This window comes from Diabrotica virgifera, chromosome 7 (genome assembly GCF_917563875.1).
Source record: "Diabrotica virgifera virgifera chromosome 7, PGI_DIABVI_V3a".
In the NCBI taxonomy this organism is placed as follows: Eukaryota; Metazoa; Arthropoda; class Insecta; order Coleoptera; family Chrysomelidae; genus Diabrotica; species Diabrotica virgifera.
Window position 1 is genome coordinate 94,820,231 of NC_065449.1, and position 22,300 is coordinate 94,842,530.

General features: G+C 34.1%; 1 protein-coding gene across 2 annotated transcripts in view; it reads right to left on the reverse strand.

The window, feature by feature from the left end:
- LOC114327514 (ubiquitin carboxyl-terminal hydrolase 16) overlaps positions 1-22,300 on the reverse strand; it is a 109,433-nt gene that overhangs the window by 51,482 nt on the left and 35,651 nt on the right. For both annotated transcript variants that reach the window (XM_050655735.1, XM_050655734.1), the window contains exons 3-6: positions 20,791-20,896; positions 20,369-20,499; positions 16,672-16,861; positions 3,592-3,832 (exon numbers count right to left, since the gene is read on the reverse strand). In XM_050655735.1, coding sequence (XP_050511692.1) covers positions 3,592-3,832; positions 16,672-16,861; positions 20,369-20,499; positions 20,791-20,896 — 668 coding nt within the window. The remainder of the gene's footprint in view (positions 1-3,591; positions 3,833-16,671; positions 16,862-20,368; positions 20,500-20,790; positions 20,897-22,300) is intronic.

The window sequence follows — 22,300 nt, forward strand, 5'->3', positions numbered from 1 at the left end:
TTCAAAAACGTAAAATAGTTAAACTGTTGTTATTGTAATATTTAGCCCATTAAGCATTTGAAAGTTACTAAAGTTTTACAGGGTTTTACATGTTTACAATCTAATTCCATGATTACTTCATTTTCATAAAATTTTGAGTTACTGCAGTCTTGCACTGAGGGTGCGATATAATGACGGAGTGGAAGACTAGAATGCACCTTCAAATACCTGGTGAAAATAACATGCATCTGAAAATATCGCAATCAGCCGGGGCCTGTTTCAAGGAGATTCGTTGAGTCCACTGTGGTTCTGTCTAGCTATGAACCCAATATCTCAGCTATTGAACTCCACAGACGCAGGTTTTAGCATAAAAAATAACAACAATGTGGTGGCAAAGCTTAATCATTTATTGTATATGGATGATTTGAAATTAATGGCTTCCACTCGAAACCAACTCGATGAGATGCTAAAAACTGTAGAAACTTTTTCAAATGATATTAGCATGCACTTCGGACTAGACAAGTGCCGTATTTTAAATATAGTCAGAGGAAAAGTAAAGCCCGGAGGATTCGATATGTAAAATGGCCAGAACATCGAGGCCATGGGTGAAAACGATATGTATAAATATCTTGGAGTAAAGCAAGCGCGGAGAACTGACCATAAACAAATGAAAACAGAGATAACTACTGAGTTTATACGAAGGGTAAAACAGCTGCTTCGCTCACACCTTAATAGTAGAAATTTGTTTAAGGCACTAAACACCTACGCATGTTCCGCGCTTAGCTATTCATTGGGCATTGTTAAGTGGACAAAAACGGACATAGAAAATCTTCAGCGAAAAGCAGGAACGCACCTCACAAAGGCACAAAAACACCATCCAAAAAGTGCAGTAGACAGAACGACATTACCACGGAATTTAGGAGGAAGAGGACTTATGGATATAGGTGAGCAATTAGACAAACAAATTGCTAATTTAAGATCTTATTTTCAGATGCAGGCTGAAACATCTACTCTACATCGCGCTATCTGCGCAGTAGATGACACAACACCGATAAAACTGAGGGAAGCAGGACTGCGCATAAACCACCTTACTAAGGACGAAAAAGTGCGCGCCTGGATGGGTAAACCTCTGCACGGGCGACATCCCAATGAGGTCAGCCAAGATTATGTCGACAATATAGCGTCGAACTACTGGTTGACATCAGGAAAGATGTTCCCTGAAACGGATGGTTAATTACTGGCCATTCAGGATCAGGTTATACCAACCAGAAATTACCTGAAATATATCATCAAAGACCCTCATGTTCAAAACGACAGATGCCAATATGGATGTCAAGCCCAAGAAACCATCCAACATCTTACAGGGGGCTGCCAGGCATTTGCTGCAACTGAGTACAAGGAACGGCATGACGCAGTGGGAAAATCCTTCATCAGGAGATAGCTATCAAGCTGGGACTTCTCCAAACCGACCATCTCCCATATTATCAATACGTCCCTGAGAGTATGCTTGAGGATGGCAACTACAAGCTATACTGGGACCGCACTGTGCTCACAGACCAAACAGTGGCGCATAATAGACCAGATCTCGTATTAGTCAATAAATTAACGAAACAAACAACCCTCATTGATCATAAATTTACTGAAAAGATCGCCAAGTACAGAGATCTGTAAATTCAAATACGGAGACAATGGAGAATGCAAAGTACCCAGACGATACCGATTATTATGTCTACTACTGGAGTCATTCCGAAGACCCTCCTCGAAAGTATAAAAAAGCTGGGTCTTAATGAACATCTTTATAAGACCATGCAGAAAGCAGTACTACTCGCAACGGCCAGATGTGTACGAAAATTTTTGGGAGATACACCTGCATACCAAGTCACCTAGGGCTCTATAACATGGAAAGAGTCCCACCAGAGCTCAATCCTTTTGATACCGTAGGTATCTGGGATGAGTCAATTTTCCCCTTAGAGGGAGTGTGAGCCATATGGCTAAATCTGGGATGTTTTGATTTCTTCTGTACCAAAAAAAATCGGCTCTTTTTATTGGTATATGCGGTTTAAGACTACAATAATTGTTGTAGACATCAGATTCGTTATGTGTGAATGAATTATTGATAAAGTGTAGTAAATATTAGTCAGCGTTTAAACGACTTACATATTATGTCTATGAAAACGACACGTAATATATGGAAAAGTCAATTACTCTTTTTAAAGGAGAGGCCGTTATACAAATAATGTAAACATAACACTTTTAACGTTAGGTGTTAATAATTATTTTTCAAACTATACTCAAATTGTATTATTAAACATCTTCTTCTTTTAGTTTCATGGCTTCTACCTCTTAGGTACTTGGCCAGTCCTCGTATTTAGACTGTAATTGGAAGGGAATCCTCTTTTCAAAGGGTCTGGATTTTTTCCATATTCCCTTCTTCTTTAAATTCATGATGTGGCGATTCCTAACAACAATAATCTACGTACTAAATCTACTGAAAAGCTCACCAAGTAAAGAGATCTGGAAATTCAAATACGGAGACAATGGAGAATGCAAAGTACCCAGACGATACCGATTATTATGTCTACTACTGGAGTCATTCCGAAGACCCTCCTCGAAAGTATAAAAAAGCTGGGTCTTAATGAACATCTTCATGATTTTCAAAAAACTATTTTATATTTTAATTTGAAATATTGTAAAAATTGACTGATCTTTCTCAAGGTTTGGTCATTAATATTATGTAGGACATTTTGTATTGAAATGGGGGTTGGACTTCCTATATTAACAAGTTCCGATACAGGTCAAATTGATTTGTTTTGTTAATTGGGCATTAAAGTAGCATATGAGTTATACTTCCAATTTGTCCACATTCACAAAAAGGAGTATCACTACAATTGGTTTTAAACAAATGGTCTGGTGTGGCAATGGCCCGTTCGCATTCTAATAATTGATGTGAAGTGCCTTCGATACACAAAAACATCTTCTTTAAACATCTTATTTATTTAATATGATAATTAAGTTCACTGTCAAAATATATTTATATTTTAAAATAATTTAAAATTTAGCTTGACTTTGACGGACCTGCCAAACGCGAATGTAAAACAACGTACGCTTTGTTGATAGATGCAACTATAATAATTTATTATTATTTGCATCATAGCATAATAATTTATTTAAAATACAAGTAATCAATAAATAATAAAACTATCCGGAAGATAGGTATACAGGATAGCTCAAATAAAAATAGTAACCTGCCATTTAACATTACATTAACATTAAAAAATAAAATTTATTCATTTGATATTTCGATTTGACGTTTACTTGTGTCAGCCGAACTGAATAATATACTTGAAGGATTGTGACGTCACAATTTAATTTTCAACTTTGAGGTCGGTTATTTCGAAGATAGTTCGAGACATTATCGAAATGGCGTTTGCAGAATTGGATTCAAGAGAAAAAACTACATGGGAATCGATCGGTAGATCTGCTTTAAGTATTTCAGATTCGGCGACGCACGAACGAACGAACTAACTTTGCGAATTTATAAACAAAAACAAAATTTTCATTGAAAAAAAATAACCAATAAAAAAGTACATTAGATGCATAAAAATTTCTAACCTCAACGTTGTCCTCCACATCTGCATCAGATTCGCTATCGCTTTTATTCACAAAAGTACCATCGTCGTTGAATATAATGGTATTGGACAATACATTCTTGCTACTCTTCTGTTTTTTATTTTTCTTTCTCTCTGCTCGTTTTTCTTTTTTAATTTGGTGTTTGGAGGGTTTGTTGTTATCCTCTATGTCTTCGGCTTTTCTTCTCAATAAAGGCGGAAGTTTTTTCTCACTAATAGGTAAACTGTGAACATAGAACACACTTATTAGCTGTGTACTGACATTAGTATGGTATAAATAGACCCAAACCCAGACATTCAAAGTGAAAGTTATCCTTCAACACCAAATTGTACTATATGGTTCACATATTGTTCAGTCAAAAGTTACACCATTTTTAGCGTCGGGTTTCGGGGGGAGATGGAGGAGAAGTCGGTAAATTAGTAGTTTTTTAAGTTTTTCGTCAATATTTCTAAAACTATGCGGTTTAGCGTGAACAATGTTATATACAAAAATGTTCTACATTAAATTCTAAACAAAAAAGGTCCTATGCATATTCTTAATAAAACTAACAGCTCCAAAGTTACGGAGGTAGTATAGCATAATTGGTCCAAAAAAAGGCCTAACCCCGTCATCCACAATAAAAGTTTTCCTCCAACACCAAATTGTTCTAGATGGTCCACATATTATTCAGTAAAAAGTTACACCATTTTGAGCGTCGGGTTTGGGGTGGGGGAGGGGAGAAGGCGGTAAATTAGTAGTTTTCTTATGTTTTTCGTCAATATTTCCAAACCTAAGCGGTTTAGCGTGAACAATATTCTATACAAAAATGTTCTACATTAAATTTGAAACGAAAATTTTACTGCTGGAAAGATATTTATGCGACATTGTCCATAGAAAGTTCAGAGTGGGTTTCTTCGTACCAGAGATTTGTATGGCCTAGTCTAGTAGTCTAGTAGGGGGTCCCGTGGACACTTTTAGTTCGCCGCGATTTGATGGTGGTATTATAGGTTTTTTGGGTCGCTGAATCCAATGGAAGTGGTCTGGAAGCCCAAATGTGGTGCGTTTAATTATTATTAATAAATTATGGTAAAATTAGGTGTTTTTCAGGAATTATTAGAAGCCCTGTAAATAAATTGATAGTGTTAAGGTCTTCTCTGGTGTATTTTTGGTCGCTGAATCGAATGCGACTAGTGGCGATTATTCAAAACATGTTCTTATTTTGTTAATAACAAAATAATAGTTTATTCGCCGAAAAGTTCGAAATGCGCTACCTACAGCAAGTTTGTAGTCTTTTTCATAGTATTTTTATACGGTAAATCGATTGCCGCTAGTCGTGATAGCTTAAACCACGTTCCGACTTTGTTATTAATAAATTATTGCAAAAATAACGGTTTATAGTACGTTCACTCACGGTTTTTGCTCTAAATTTAAAAAAACCGCTTGGATTGACATGAAATTTGGCATACACGTAGCTAACATGTCAAACAAAACAAGTGATATTGTTCCGATGTCTGCTTTTACCCTGGGGGTGAGTTTCACCTCTTTTAGAGGGTGAAAAAAGAAACCTTTAAAATAAATCCGGAAGTGGATAAACTGATTAATTCTAAGCAACTTTGTTCTATACAATTTTTTCACTAAGTCGATACTTTTCAAGTCATTTGTTTTTTTTGTTGAAAAATGAACATATTCCCTCGCAAATAACTCAAAAAGTATTGACTTAGTGAAAAACTGTGTAGAACAAACGTTGCTTAGAATTAATCAGTTTATCCAATTCCGGACTTATTTTATAGGTTTCTTCTTTCGCCCCCGAAACGGGGTGAAACTCACACTTAGGCTACGGCTCCACGGGCGAGAAATTGACGCTAGCAGTAGCAGTAAAATGAACTTAAGGTTCCGCGGAACGGAATGGGAATAGCCAAACTGAACCGACTACGCACAAGTCCTGTAGTCGGTACAGTTCGGCTATTCCCATTCCGTTCCGCGGAACCTTAAGTTCATTTTACTGCTACTGCTAGCGTCAATTTCTCGCCCGTGGAGCCGTAGCCTTAGGGTAAAAGCACACATCGGCACAATATCACTTGTTTTGTTTGACATGTTAGCTACGTGCATGCCAAATTTGACAGAGCAAAAACCGTGAGTAAACGTACTATAAACCGTTATTTTTGCAATAATTTATTAATAACAAAGTCGAAGCGTGGTTTAAGCTATCCCGACTAGTGACAATCAATTTAGCGAATAAAAATACAGTAGAACCCCGTAAATCCGAACCCCGCGAATCCGAACTTTCGGCAAATCCGAACCAACGGAAAGTGAAAAAAATTTAAAAATTCAGAACAAAAACTTAAAAACATGTTTATTATACAGAGTAAAGCCAGAAAATTGGACAATGTAGGATTACTAGGACTTTACATTTGAAATTTCTTAAAAATAAATATTATACTTTAATATATAGATAAAGTGTTTATAAAGGTTAAACACAAACTTACTTTGGTTCTCTCGTAGTCAACTTGAGTCCAAAAATATTGTCCACACTCTTGCGAGAACGTTTGGCTACTCAAAATCACAATGAACGCTTTGAACTACTAGTTAAGGCTAACTTTCGGATAATCCGAACTTTTCGGAATCCGAACAGGCTGTCCCCCCAATTAGTTCGGATTTGCGGGGTTCTACTGTACTATGAAAAAGACTACAAACTTCCTGTAGATAACGCATTTCAAGCTTTTCGGCGAATAAACAATTATTTTGTTATTAACAAAATAAGAACACATTTTGAGTAATCGCGACTAGTCGCATTCGATTCAGCGACCAAAAATACACCAGAGAAGACCTTAACACTATCAATTTATTTACAGAGTTTCTAATAATTCCTGAAAAACACCTAATTTTACCATAATTTGTTAATAACAATTAAACGCACCACATTTGGGCTTCCAGATCACTTCCATTGGATTCAGCCACCCAAAAAACCTATAATACTACCATCAAATCGCGGCGAACTAAAAGTGTCCACGGGACCCCCTATGTTGCGACTAGACTATAGGCCTGTAGAAGCCTCTTGAAGGTGGTGAGGTTGACGTTCCTTCAAGAGCTTATCAGTAACATACCACCGGCCATTGAAATAGCAAATTATATTCAGAAAACACAATCCTGTTAAAAATATATTTTTCTCAGTAATATTTTAATTTGCCCAAAAAATATGGAAAACCTCCACTTTACACCCTCCGTAACTCCAGAACCGTTGATTTTAGAACAATTATGCATAGGACTTCTTTCGTTTCAAATTTAATGTAGAACATTTTTGTATAGAATATTGTACACGCTACACCGCTTACGTTTAGAAATATTGGCGAAAAATGTAAAAAAAACTACTAATTTACCGACTTCTCCCTTCCCCTTCCCACCAAACCCGACGCTCAAAATGGTGTAACTTTTTACTGAACAATATGTGGACCATAAAGAATAATTTGGTGTTGGGGGAAAACTTTTATTTTGGATGACGGGGTTAGGCTTTTTTGGACCAATTATACAATCTTCTTCTTCAAATGCCATCTCCGCGACGGAGGTCGGCAATCATCATAGCTATTTGGAATTTGGAGACGGCTGCTCTGAAAAGTTCGTTTGATGTACATCCGTACCAATCTTTCCCTGGATAATGAGTTGGAGCAAGTTGTATCTCTCTCCACGTGTAATATATCCGAGATATTCCAATTTTCTGGTTTTGATTGTATTTAAGACTTCCATTTCTTTATTCATCTTTCTAAGAACCTCTTTGTTTGTGACGTGTTCTGTCCATGATATTTTTAGAATTCTTCTTTATACCCACATCTCGAATGATTCCAGTTTTTTCATTGATGCCGCATTCAAGGTCCAAGCTTCCATTCCGTAAAACAGAGTCGAGAAAACGTAGCACGTAGCACAATACTAGCACTATACTACACCGTAACATTGGAACCGTTCGTTTTAGAAGGATTATGCGTAGGACCTTTTTTGTTTAGAATTTAATGTAGAACATTTTTGTATAGAACATTGTTCACGCTAAACCACATAGTTTTAGAAATATTGACGAAAAACTTAAAAAACTAGTAATTTACCGAATTCTCCCACACATCCCCCCCAAACCCGACGCTCAAAATGGTGTAACTTTTTACTGAACATTATGTGGACCATATATAGAACAATTTGGTGTTAAAGGAAAATTTTCACTTTGGATGTCTGGGTTATGCCTTTTTTGGATCAATTGTATCATACTACATTGGTATATGTAAAGGCGGGTATACTTATGCGCTCTGCTCGGTGTGCGAGCCACTCGCGCGCAGCATATTCGTCAGATTAGTACCTGTTTTCAAGTGGCGCACAAACGGCACGCACACGGCGCACCACGATCTAGCTTCTGTCGGTTTTTCAACAAACGCTTTGATGGTTCGCAATACGTATTTGGACGGGTTTGCAAATGGTTTGTTGGTTTTTGCGCGCCTGAGTTGAATATTTGTTAGTAATGAATGGAGTGGTCGGAACTATCGGAAGGAAATATCAAACTTATTGATGTTTACCGTGGATAATCATTATTGTGGGATCCTCAACAAAGAACCATTTAAAGAAACAACTTAAAGCCGATATCTGAAGGGAAATAGATGCTGAAATAAAAAATATACATGCAGACCAATGTAAAAAAGTCATTTCATTGTTGTCTTTTTACCGGCGCGGCGTGAGAAATACAAAATAAAATTTACTATTTTATTTGGGCATAAGCCACAATTCAAGTTTGAAATAAAGTTTACTTGACGTTTCGACTTTCACTTCGGAAATAGTTATCAATATCAAAAAAACATTCATAAACTAAAAATTTAACTTTGTTTCTGGTGAAGCAACGCGTGTCTGGTGAAGCAACGCAGTTGAAACAAACAGATATATTATAATTGTGTCACCAGAAAGCGAAAAAGGTAACGCACAACTTGGAAGAGCCTATAGTTTTCTAACTTCGCTTCTGGTGAAGCAACGGAGTTGGAACAAACAGATATATTATAATTGTGTCACAGGAAAGCGAAAAAGTTAACGCACAACTTGGAAGAGCCTATAGTTTTCTAACTTCGCCTCTGGTGAAGCAACGGAGTTGAAACAAGCAGATATATTATAATTGGGTCACCGGAAAGCGAAAAAGGTAACGCACAACTTGGAAGAACCTATAGTTTTCTAACTTCCCTTCTGGTGAAGCAACGGAGTTAGAACAAGCAGATATATTATAATTGGGTCACCGGAAAGCGAAAAAGGTAACGCACAACTTGGAAGAACCTATAGTTTTCTAACTTCGCTTCTGGTGAAGCAACGGAGTTGGAACAAGCAGATATATAATAATTGTGTCACCGGAAAGCGAAAAAGGTAACGCACAACTTGGAAGAACCTATAGATTTCTAACTTCGTTTCTTAGTCCAAGCTGTGGGTGAAAAATAGGTCGATTTCAGGATATAATTCAGGAATTTTTGAAACCTATCAGGTGTTGTAAAGGACGATGCCAGGAATAACTTATACTAAAATGTAACCAAAAATTTTGTGCAGTTTTTTTATTTATGACGATTTTCATTTGTTAAATTTAGGATATTCATTTTAGAGAAAAACTTTTAAATAGAAAATTGTAGTAAATTAAAAAACCTACAATTTGAGCCATGGCAAGTTTAATTTCGTTAATACGTTATTGCAAAAGAGCCTGCAAAAGGTCCAAAATGGCCGTTTTTTGCAATTGCCTTATTTATTGTAAAAATAACTTTTATGTATTTTTTTACGCTTTAAAATGAAGATCTTTCAATATTAAACATAAAAAAAATTTGTAGTGCCCGATTGGTGAACTTGTTGCTTAGATATTATAATTTGTTTATCCCAAGAGGTCAAATGCCCAAAGCTATAACTTTTTGAAAAAAAATCGTACAGAGTTAATCCAACATCCACTCTCCTTCTAAAGACTAATATTTTTAGATTCTGATGTAAATAAATGCGTGTAACATTTTTCAACCTCTTATTTCGGGTTTGAAAATAAGGGGGCAAATTTCGTTATAAACATTTAGAACTGAAGCAGCCCCTGTATATCCTATGAGTTTCTAACTTGCACGTTATTGTTGCTGAAGACAAAATAAAGATTCAAAACCAAATAAAAATTTTCTACGACCAACTGAAGCCGAGATAATTGTTTTTGTTTTCTTAAATCTTAGTGACTTTATTTATAACAATTAAGAAATTATTTCACCGTCATTGACTAAAGAAATACTTATATTATCTTAAAATAAAAATTATTTTAACCGAAAATTAGATTTAATTATTAAAAATGATTTTTTCTACGAGCGTGCAAAAATGTCTACTTTCGCGCACGCATTTTAGTTTAGAAAGTTTTACTTTTCCGCACGCGTGTTACTTTTCCGCACGCGTGTTACTTTTCCGCACGCGGTTTTTACTTTTCCGCACGCGGTTTTTACTTTTCCGCACGCGTGTTAATTTAGATATGTTAATATGGCCTTAAAGAAATTATAATACATGCAATAAACTAATATTTAGATATTATTTACTAATTTATTTCAAATATATCTTATTGTGTTCCTGTTTTAATGAAATTAACGCGACAATTCGATGAAATAAAATTATTTTGACATAATATTCGAAAGTCAAATCGGTAGACAATAACAGTCGTTTTGAATCATCGTCATGGAAACCAAAATCGTCGTCATGCTAACTAATTATATTGAAAGTCTGGTTTTGACAACCTTGTCAAAGAATTAATTTGTGTATGTATTTTCATATTAATTAAATTAATTGATTACGATTTGGTAATTTTTTAAAGACTCTTAGAAAAAATATTGTTCCTAACTCTTGCAGAAAGTCTCTTTTCCGCACTCGACTGCTTGCCGAACTCCCGCTTCGCGTCGTTCGGCAAACTGCAGTCGCATGCGGAAAAGAATGACTTTCTGCACTTGTTAGGAAAATAACTATTTAAAGCGTAGTGGAGATTTATTTTTCGTTACGACTGTGATTTATTGTGTCGGTTGCCCTTAGCAACGGCTAGCAACTTATAATACATTGAATCACGGTTTTTGCTTTAAATTTTAAAGAACCTCCTGGATTGACATGAAATTTGGCACACACATAGATAACATGTTAAAGAATAAAAATGATATTGGGCCTCTGTGTGCTTTTATCCTGAGGGTGAGTTTCACCCCTTATAATGGGTGAAAAAATATATGTTCAAAATAAGTTTGGAAGTGGATAAAACGTCTAATTCTAAGCACCTTTTGTTCTATAACATTTTGTCATCAAGTTAATACCTTTCGAGTTATTTTCGAGTAAATACCTTCATTTTTCAACAACAAAAAGACACGTTTTTAGGCGGTTTTTGACAAATAACTCAAAAGTAAGTATTTTATTGAAAAAAAAAAAAAGAGTTTTAACAAAAATATAGCAAATTAAAAATTGAAAAAAATGATGTATGCATGAAATCTCTAGACCCAGTAGAAACAAAGTTCTAGCTAATGAAAAATAGGTTCATATCCGTCAAATTTCAAAGTGAATTGTTTCAGCGTGAAATAACGAAAAAATCATGCACTTTTTGGAGAAAAAGCATTACAACTTTTTTAAATTGTTTAAAAAATATGTATATCTGTTTTTAAAAAAAGCTTATAGCATCAAAAGTAAGCAAGTTACGCTGAAAATAAAGTTGATCTCTTTTTTTTTTTGTCAAAAAACTCGGGAAAGTCGCCCCCTAATTAGCATCAAAAATGAAATTAATCAATTTTACTTCAATGTTGTGTTACTCGTGTATGTGTCGTTTATGTCTGTAAGTTTCATCGGTTCAAAGTGCTTATTTTTGAAGGGGTTGTAGTTAAAAGGACTTGAACTAGTCAATAATCACTAGTGTATGCAAATTTAGAACATTTAGAACAGCCGTATCTTAACAAATTTTTGCCTTCCAAAAAAAGCAAAAAAATACAAACTATTCATAACAGCAAAAACTACATTTTTTTACTCTTTGTGATTTTTGGTCACATTAATAAATTTTAAGTTATTTAAAAAAAATCATTTTTTTCAAAATTAAAAAAGATTTACTTTAAAACCAATTTTTTTAATAAACCCTTTGAACCGATGATACTTACAGATCATATAAATAATACATGAGCAAAGTAACTTGTGAAGCGGTAATGATTAATTATTTGATTTAAGATGGTAATTAGGGGGTGATTTCCCGAGTTTTTTAACCAAAAAAAAATCAGAGATCAACTTTATTTTCAGCGTAACTTGCTTACTTTCAATGCTATAAACTTTTTTTAAAAACAGATATACATATTTTTTAAACACTTTAAAAAAGTTGTAATGATTTTTCTCCAAAAAGTGCATGATTTTTTGGTTATTTCACGTTGAAATAATTCACTTTGAAATTTGACGGATATAAACCTATTTTTCATTAGCTAGAACTTCGTTTCTACTGGGTCTAGAGATTTTATGCATACATCATTTTTTTCAATTTATAATTTGCTATATTTTTGTTATAACTCTTTTTTTCAATAAAATACTTACTTTTTGAGTTATTTGTCAAAAAGCGCCTAAAAACGTGTTTTTTTTTTGTTGTTGAAAAATGAAGGTATTTACTCGAAAATAACTCGAAGGGTATTAACTTGGTGAAAAAATGCTATAGAACAAAAGGTGCTTAGAATTAAACGTTTTATCCATTTCCGAACTTATTTTGAACATATATTTTTTCACCCCTTATAAGGGGTGAAACTCACAACCAGGGCAAAAGTACACAGGGGCCCAATATCATTTTTATTCTTTAACATGTTATCTATGTGTTTGCCAAATTTCATGTCAATCCAAACGGTGCTTTAAAATTTAAAGCAAAAATCGTGATTCAATGTATTATAAGTTGCTAGCCGTTGCTAAGGGCAACCGACACAATAAATCACAGTCGTAACGAAAAATAAATCTCCACTACACTTTAAAAATCATGTTTAATAATTAAATCTAATTTTCGGTTAAAATAATTTTACTTTTAAGATAATATGTCTTTCTTTAGTCAATGACTGTAAAATAATTTCTTAATTGTTATAAATAAAGTCACTACGATTTAAGAAAACAAAAACAATTATCTCGGCTTCAGTTGGTCGTAGAAAATTTTTATTTGGTTTTGAATCTTTAATTTGTCTTCAGCAACAATAACCTGCAAGTTAGGATGTACAGGGGCGGCTTCAGTTCTAAATGTTTATAACGAAATTTGCCCCCTTATTTTCAAACCAGAAATAAGAGGTTGAAAAATGTTATACGCATTTATTTACATCAGAATATAAAAATATAAGTCTTTAGAAGGAGAGTGGATCTTGAATTAACTCTATACGATTTTTTTTCAAAAAGTTATAGCCTTGGACATTTGACCTCTAGGGATAAACAAATTATAATATCTAAGTAACAAGTTCACCAATCGGGCACTACAAATTTTTTTTATGTTTAGTATTGAAAGATCTTCATTTTAAAGCCTTAAAAATACATAAAAGTTATTTTTACAATAAATAAGGCAATTGCAAAAAACGGCCATTTTGGACCTTTCGCAGGTTCTTTTGCAATAACGTATTAACGAAGTTAAACTTGCCACAGCTCAAATTGTAGGTTTTTTAATTTACTACAATTTTCTATTTAAAAGTTTTTCTCTAAAATGAATATACTAAGCTGCAAAATTAAAAATCTTTAAAAATTGCAAAATTAACAAATGAAAATCGTCATAAATAAAAAACCGCACAAAATTTTTGGTTACATTTTAGTATAAGTTATTCCTGGGATCGTCCTTACAACAACTGATAGGTTTCAAAAATTCCTGAATTATATCACGTTTTTTCACCCACAGCCTGGGGTATCTGGTGAAGCAACGCAGTTGAAACAAGCAGATATATTACAACTGTATCACCGGAAAGCGAAAAAGTTAACACATGGCTAGAACCTATAGTTTTCTAACTTCGTTTCTGGTGAAGCTACGCAGTTGAAACAAGCAGATACATTACAATTGTGTCACCGGAAAGCGAAAAAGGTAACGCACAACTTGGAAGAACCTATAGTTCTCTAATTTTGTTTCTGGTAGTTTTCTGGTTGTAGGAACAAGCAGATATATTATAATTGTGTCGCTGGAAAGCGAAAAAGGTAATCCCTGAAATGTTCAGGACTGAAACAATCGCTTAGCGAAAGGCCATACGGGCGATAATTTACGGCGCCATAAGAGCAGTAAACCTGACGAGGCATTGGTTGACTAAAGGCGGGTTCTCATTAGCCAACCTCATTGATCAATAGCGCTGATTCTATGCAACTGAACATGGAATTCAAATTCACACTATTTCAAGGATATTGAATTCGGTCTACAAAGTGCTAACTTTAAAAATGGCTGTAAAGAAGAAAAATTATGCATGCTGGCGTTCGCATTGTGTGTAAATATTTAAAAAAACGTAATTAAAAATAGGAAAACAAGAACATCTCTGAATGTCTTTTGCAACGGAAACACCTCTTAAACGTTTTGGTTAGGCCAATTCGCTTAGTCGAACCAAAACAATTTGGGTTTATGGTTTATACAGATCATCCGTTCCTGTACCACTTTTATTTGCTTTTAATATTATTTTATTCAGTTCAACTTTGTAGGTTGTCCGGATACTTTTAATTTTATTTTTAATATCTTTTAGAGTCAGGGTTTCTATTTCCATTCCAAAACGATTAGCTTCATAGCGTTTTTCCCGCTTTATTATATTTTTATATTGTTCACTCCTAATATTCCATAGCACTCCTCTCTCTGATATCAATTCTAGAAACTTGCAGATATGGTTGTCTCTCCATTTAAAATTTGACTTTTTTCACGAAATTATAATATATGTATGGTTTTCACAAAGAACTTAACCTCATTTATATGCTTACTATATACAGTACAACCTGCCACATCCGGACCTGTCATATCCGGACCTTTCCATATCCGGACGATTCTGCCGTCCGTATCTACCGAAATCTACCAAGAAAAGCAGTACTGCTGTTGGACAACGCACCCTCTCATCCCGACCCAAAAGAACTAAAAGATGGCGAAAGTGTCTTTTTGCCCCAAATGTGACATCCCTCTGTCAGCCTATGGATCAAGGTATTATAGCATTTATAAAACGTGCCTATCGACGAAAGTTATTGAAGGCGTTGGTTACTGGAATGTATGAGGAAGAAAACGTTTCAGAGACTATAAAAGAAGTGGTCTTGATATCCGGATTTTTATATCCGGATCGGTCTGTCGCCACATTGATCCGGATATGGCAGGGCAGGTTTTACTGTATTTAACTCCACAAAATACAAGTCAACGCAACTGAACGCTAGTTCTCATTGTCAAGCACTGTTCTATTTGATAGAATCATTTCCATTGATCTATCAAAAGTAGGAAGGCTTTTCACTTTTATTGAAATACCATATGATAGAACAATATCGCTGAATCGACGTTCATATAAATCTATTTTTCTTCTATAGCATAGAATCAATGATATTGATCAATGAGATTGACTAATGAGAACCCGCCTTAACCAATTGTAGATGAAGTAGTTAGTCAACCAATGTCTGGTTTACTGCTCTTACGGCGCCGTAAATTATCGCCCGTATGGCCTTTCGATTAAAATTCGACAATTTTTACGATCTTATATCAGGAGATTAGAAACGCGAAAGGGTTGACTTTATTGGAAGATGATAAGTTCATTCGATTACATGAAATCAACTTTAACTTAAGAATATCCGAAAATCAGAAGAAAGAAAATCAGAGAATATCAGAAACATGATGATTACAGTGAAATTTTCTGTTAGTGATCCCATAGTAAATAACGAGGAAAAAAAACCTCATGATTTGATCCCGACAAGGTAAACATTTATTCGTACATTTAGTTTACTCTCAAAATCAACACGAAACGTTCGAAATATTTTATTAGAGATATTTTTACTGTTTATTTGGAACGTCAAATAAACTTGATTCAAACTCAAACTGTGGCTTATTCCACATAAAATAGGAAATTGCATAAGATGCCACAAGAAAATAGTTTCAGAACAATACCAAAATAAGATATAGTAGAAGTACAGGACAGAGACATGATTATCTAAAATTACTAAACGTTCGTAAGTTTCCTCTGGTTCGTCAAAATGAACAATTTTAACGAACAATAACCGCGCCACGAACGCGCGGCGCGGATATCTGTCTCCGCCTTAATGCTCTAGAAATGAAAATATGAAACAAGTTAATTCTAATTGAATTAAATCCTATTATAATCTTTTTCGAGTATTAATAAGAAGTTATTTACAGTACATTCTTTTGATATATTCATGTGCACTGCACATTTTACGCGAAAATGCTTGTTTGCCTAGCAGTTCTACCTTTTTTGCTTAACATTAAAGACAGTTTCATATTAACAAGGTTATGAAAAGATTTAGATATTTGAAACATCGCTTCATTTGTTTATTTAGACGAAACGTGGATTTTTGCTAAAGGTGGAGTAAAATTGATTTTGCAGGACGTGAGTACAAAATCCATAAAACACACCGATACTGGGGGAAAGGGACATACAAGTCTACTGTCTACTATAAAAATAATGTTCCAAAGTTTGTTTTGAACACTTTTAATAGAGGATGGGGTGACTTTATTTGTCGAATACTTTATTCTTTTTTATTCTCTTAATTCGAATAAGATATTCGTCTAAAAAGAATAATAAAAGAAGAATATAATATGCAACTGATACCCTAGATGTAAATATAAAATGAATTATATTTAGGAACAGAAAAAAAAAAACAACTTAATTGTTTATTTGATGTATGCATTCATCTTACGTAATTTTCAAGTATAGGCTTGGATCTCGCATACTAAAAAAAAGTTTATTAAGGATGGGACGGCGCACAGAACAATAGAAATCACACGTCCTCGGCACTTCCCGGTCACGCCCCGTTCCGTCGTAACATAAATCAGCCAATGCTTTTCATATCGGACGATGCTTCACCGTGCCCCGTCCCGTCCACGTCGTCGTTGTAACATAAATGCGACTTAAATGTAACAATAATAAAAAAAGAAAATACCTTAAATCTAAGAAGAACTCGTCACGGTGTGAAGTGTGTCCACAATCCTGGCATTGAAGAGTACTTACAAGTACGCCTCTAAATACCTGTTCTGTCGGTAACAGCATTTCAGAAGCTTGCTGACCATAAAATTTCACAATTTTCTTTTTATCACCTTCCACCGATGCTGGATTAGTTTTAACATTAAAACCTAAAAAAAAATTACATTAAATAACAAACTTAATTTTGCATAACTGAAAATTAGCAGTTAGAAGTATATAACGAAGCCGAATTTTATATTTCTTCTTTTCGCGCTCCTTATAGAGCGTCGCAGATTTAATTTTATAATACGGTGGTGAGCGTAAGTCAGCTGGCATTCTAGGAAACGACGCATGAGCGAATTCCACCGCTATCTCCCGCGTTCAGCTTGCATCACCTAGCAACACGGCCGGCTGGGCATAAGTCGACCTCGAAACGAACGAATAGGTACCGGTTTTTCGTGCGTTTAGTCGTTGTCTTTCGAGTGAAACGGCAGAGAACATTCGAACATTAAGTTTTACGTCATAACAACTTGTACTTTTATTAAAACAGTTTTAGTAATTATCTAGATTATGCTAAACCAGCATTATTATCGATGTATCGGTACTAGACGTGGAAACGAACTGTGGCCTCCAAGATTGTAAGATCTATATCTCCAAGATTGTAAGATATCTTAAATCTACCCCAATAAATATTATAGAAGTCGAATCTGTAGAACCTCCACTATCTTTCAGAAGGCAGCTAATTAGTCATAAATTTATGGCTAAAGCCATATCCAAAGAAGCCGCTATCTTCGTAACATTCACGACCTCACTGTCCTAGTACTCACCCATCCATATTGGCACTCAAAAGCTACTCCACTCCTAGTAAACAGCTATACCACACTGGCACAAATCTCTAACTCCCTGTCTATCAACAAAACTATACCTATCTGCACCGAACCTCCCCATGTTTTCTTTTCAAAACATATAAAAACATACTACCTGGACCCAAAAGAAAACTTTCTAGAAACCATTAATGGAAGATGGCCTGAACACCAATACATATATACTGACGGATCCAAGTTGAATGGAAAAGTAGGTTGTGCTTTTTATGACGCAAACTCTTCCCAATATTACAAGTTCAAGCTACCAGATGAGTGTTCCATATATACCGCCGAAACAATTGCCATAGCAAATGCATTTAGATACGTCCAGTCGAGAAACACACAGAATCATGTTATATTCACTGACAGTAAAAGTGCAGTTGACCGAATAACAAACTTGAAATCATCGAAAAACCTTACTAACATAGAGGCAGAAATGTTAAAACTGAACTTTGAAGCAACAAAACAAAGGAAAACAATAACTGTAGTGTGGATTAAAGGGCACTCAGGAATAAAAGGTAATGATGCAGTGGATACACTAGCCAAATCAGCCACTGACACAGGCTACCATCTAACCACCAATATTGTTCCATATACAGATCTTACCTCCAAGTTTACTTCACATTTAAAACAACTGTGGCAGCAAGAATATAATTCATCAGTCACAGGGCTTAACTATGTCGGCCACCAAAATAACATACCATTGAAAAGCTGGTTTCATGAATTAACAAAACGAAACTTCATTGTTACAATAAACAGAATAAGATCTAATCATGCTATGACTCCTTTGTACAAATATAAAATAGGACTGGATGAAAACCCATATTGTCCGTGCGGAGAAGTTGGTGATATGAACCATGTAATCCTAGAATGTTCAAGAAATAAGAAGAGCATTGAATCATTTTTCGAAGAAATGGTAAATCTCAAATTCTGTTTGCCAACCAGTCTAAATTGTATAATTTTTAGTAATAATATTAACTTATATCAATGTTTGTATAATCATTTAATTCGTTGCAAAATGAAATTGTAAAAAACTAACACCATTGTAAGCAATTCTGCGATACAAAATATTATTGTAAGTGTGTTCACGAAAAAATTAACATAAAAAAAATAATTAAAAAAAAGTTAAAAAAAGTAAAATAATGATAAACAAATAAAAAAAACAATGAAAAAAAAAAGGAAATAAAACTAAACAAAAGACTACATAAATAAAGCATTAAAAAAAACAAAAATATAATTAAAAAAATATATATACATATAAAAAAATGCACTAAACAGAAACACACACATTTTACTAACATAATAACATTTATCCTAGGGTGTGAGAATTTGAAAAATCAATTTATTTATATTGGATCAAAAAAAATGCTCCCTTTATATTTCATAAATAAAAAAATAAGTCTGGCTAATTGGTTCATGCCAAAGCCAACTATAAAAAAAAATCCCGATCAGTTGGACTTCCACAGTTCACTACTATACAAGTCACAGGCATGTTGTCAGCACTCAAAATCACCAGAAACGTAGTTTATAAAATAATTAATCTAATGAATGTTTAAATACTATACTTCCTCAAAATCGCGACAAAAAACAAATAAGAAAAATCAATAATTACATTGAGTTTAGGTTAAGAAAAGTTTTGTGTGCCAACCAAAGATCACGTGGTTTATCTTTGACAGGTCGATAGATTGCCTAATTAGGCAATTGACAATTTTGGTTATATTTAGGTATATTCTTCTTCTTTAGTTTATGGCCTCCACCTACTTGGGTATTTGGGCAGCTCGTCGTCGCGGAATAAAGGAAAAATATTTATATTCTAATGACATTTATCTTATGTCATTGTAATAATATATACCAGTTTGTTGAGATTGGAGTTTGATATAGTTATAGAAGGAAAGAAAAGAAGGTTTACTATGGAAAATAAAACCATTTTGTAAAAGTACAAATTTTCTATGAATAGTTCAAACGATCAAAAACACTTGTAACGTCACATAACTGTATTTTATACTGACGTTTATAATGTCTAATTTAAAATTATATATACAATTTTGTTTACTTTGTTGGTGAAGAATGTAAACATATAACCGGATGACGTCACGACGCGTTTTGGGCTGACTGGTATAATTTGAATTTTTAATCGTCTTTAGGGGCCAAACGAAAGACAAACAAAACTTTTTTATCTTTGATACATTTTTTAAATTATGTTCTGTTGTGATTTATAACATTTTTTTTTTCGAATATAAAATTTTATACAAGTTCCCTATACGCATTTCTATTCTAGCCCTTATTTCTGTTGTTTGATCATTATTATCTGAAATCCAGGTTCCTAGGTATTTGTATTTATCAACCCTTTCTATCGGTACATTTCCCAAATGTATGTTTGTTAAGACAAAAGGGACTTACGAATAATAAAAAAACCTTTATTGGAATCAAAGAGCACAAATTGTAATACACAACGAACCCAGTCCAGAAATTGAAATCAGGAGAGGTGTTAGGCAGTGATGAATTATGCCTCCATGACTATTTAATGTATATAGCGAAGCCATTTTTGAAGAACCACTTCTCTCTCAAAGTGAAGGAATAATAATTAACGGAAGATTAAATAACATAAGATGTGCAGATAACAGCGTGATTATGGCAAGGTCTGCTCAACAACTCCAATTACATACTACTAAACAAAACAGTTCCTGTGAAAAATATGGACTAAAAATGAATATAAAAAAGACCAAATACATGATAATAACAAAGAAAACAACTACATTTAATATATTTAAATAGTCTTATTGATGCAGCAATAATATTAGAAAATATATTCACCTAATTTCTCAAGAATAACAGTCTTATATCGTCGCAAGTCTTCTTCTCGGGCAGCTTCCAATAAATGTCTTAATAACTCGTGGGCATCATGTTGATCTCCAAATCCAAATTGTGGTACTTTGTTAGTAAACCTACAAAAATAATAATGCGTGAAGTTACTCATAAGAGGGTTGGTTATAAAGGCAGGGTACACAAAATACATCAACATACACACCTCAACAAAAAATAGTGCTAGTGGCCAGTTGAACTCAAAAATGTTGTTTTTTTTTTCACTCAAAAGATCACCACTATCTATGACACCACCACTATCTTGACAAATTAGATTTAGAAATATTCAAAAGCCACATCTCTGTGCACAATTCTGTAATAATATTCCCGAATTTGCCTATCACGTTTATAAGAAATAACGTTTTTTAACATACCTCAACAAAAGCATTCTCGGAACATACACTTCTTGTCTACCACTCTGTAATTCTCTTAAAGTGTCAGCTAAAGTTGAAGGTAATGGTTTCCACTTCTCAAGATCACCTAAAAAAATTTGTTTATAATATGTGTAATAATAAAGTATAGTTCTCCCCGCCGAACCATATTCCCGCATGCATCCCAGTAACCCCTCAGTCTTTACTCTTGACAAAGCTGCCAAGTAAGTGCTATTGCTAAACAAAAGGGATTCTTTTGGTGTAGTGCTCTGAAGTGGTTTGTTGTGAGATAGCAACCAAGCGGCAGAGCTGGGGAGGATTCGAATCACATAGGACTCGAATCCTGGATTCGAATCCTTTTTGAGGATCCGAGGCCGGTGATTCGAATCCTTTAAAAAAAAAGATTTGTGATCCGGATTCGTCGAAGAAATCCTAAAGGATCCCTACTCGAATCACCAATGTTATGTTCGGATCCTTTTAGAGATTATACTGCGCCGGCGCGACAAGCTGACTCAAGCTTCGACTTGTCACGAAGTGTAAACAAACACAGATTGAGAGTGAAGACCGAATGCATCGGAGTTTGTAAAAAGTTAGTTATACTGTTATAGTTACAAAATAGAATTAGTAAATAAATTGGTATAATATAAACTATAGATAGACATAATATAAGTGAACGTGTAAAGCTACAGGTAAGTGAAAATCTGTCTATTATCTATTTTTCTATTTATGCACAATGTACAAATTGAATATGTAGGCGATATCAGTCGACTAAAGGCAAAGGGTAGAGATGGGTATCGCGAGTACTCGAAGTTTGAAAAACATCAATGTTTTGTTAAAAGTAAAGTTAGTAAATAAGGTATCTCTGTATTTAGTATCTACTGATTTGTCATCATGAACCAAAGAAGAAATAGGTTGAAACCAGATATGGCATCAAAATTAACTTTTTGAACTTAAAATTTGAAATTTTGCGGAGGTATAAATTTAATATACAAAAGTATAATTATAGTCTTGATTTCAAAAATCCATGTATGTAATGTAATTTATAATGTAGGTAGTCTGTTTTAGTCTTCAGCAAAATTAAATTACACCGGTTAGAAAATGGTATTATTTATTAAAAGTCAAATGTGAAAAAACATCGATGTTTTCACAACGAAGTTTTTTTACCTATCGATGTTTTTAATTTCGATAACCATCGATATGAAACATCGATGTTTTTAAATTCGATACCCATCCCTACTAAACACCTAAACGGATATACAGTATGTTAACTTTTTGATTGTGACTCCAGGCGAGTGGTCTAGAAAAACAATCCTGTTTAATAGAGAAAAATAGAATATTAAAACTGACCCACTACTGGTACTGGTAGGGAGTGTAACCATGTTATAACAGGCTGTTTTTATTCCTCTTATGTCCCAATATAATTATTGTTCACCATCGAAAAATATATGATTGTATGTAATCTTATCCATTCTATGAAATCTACCAGTACAGTTCATTATTTAGTGCTCAGCTG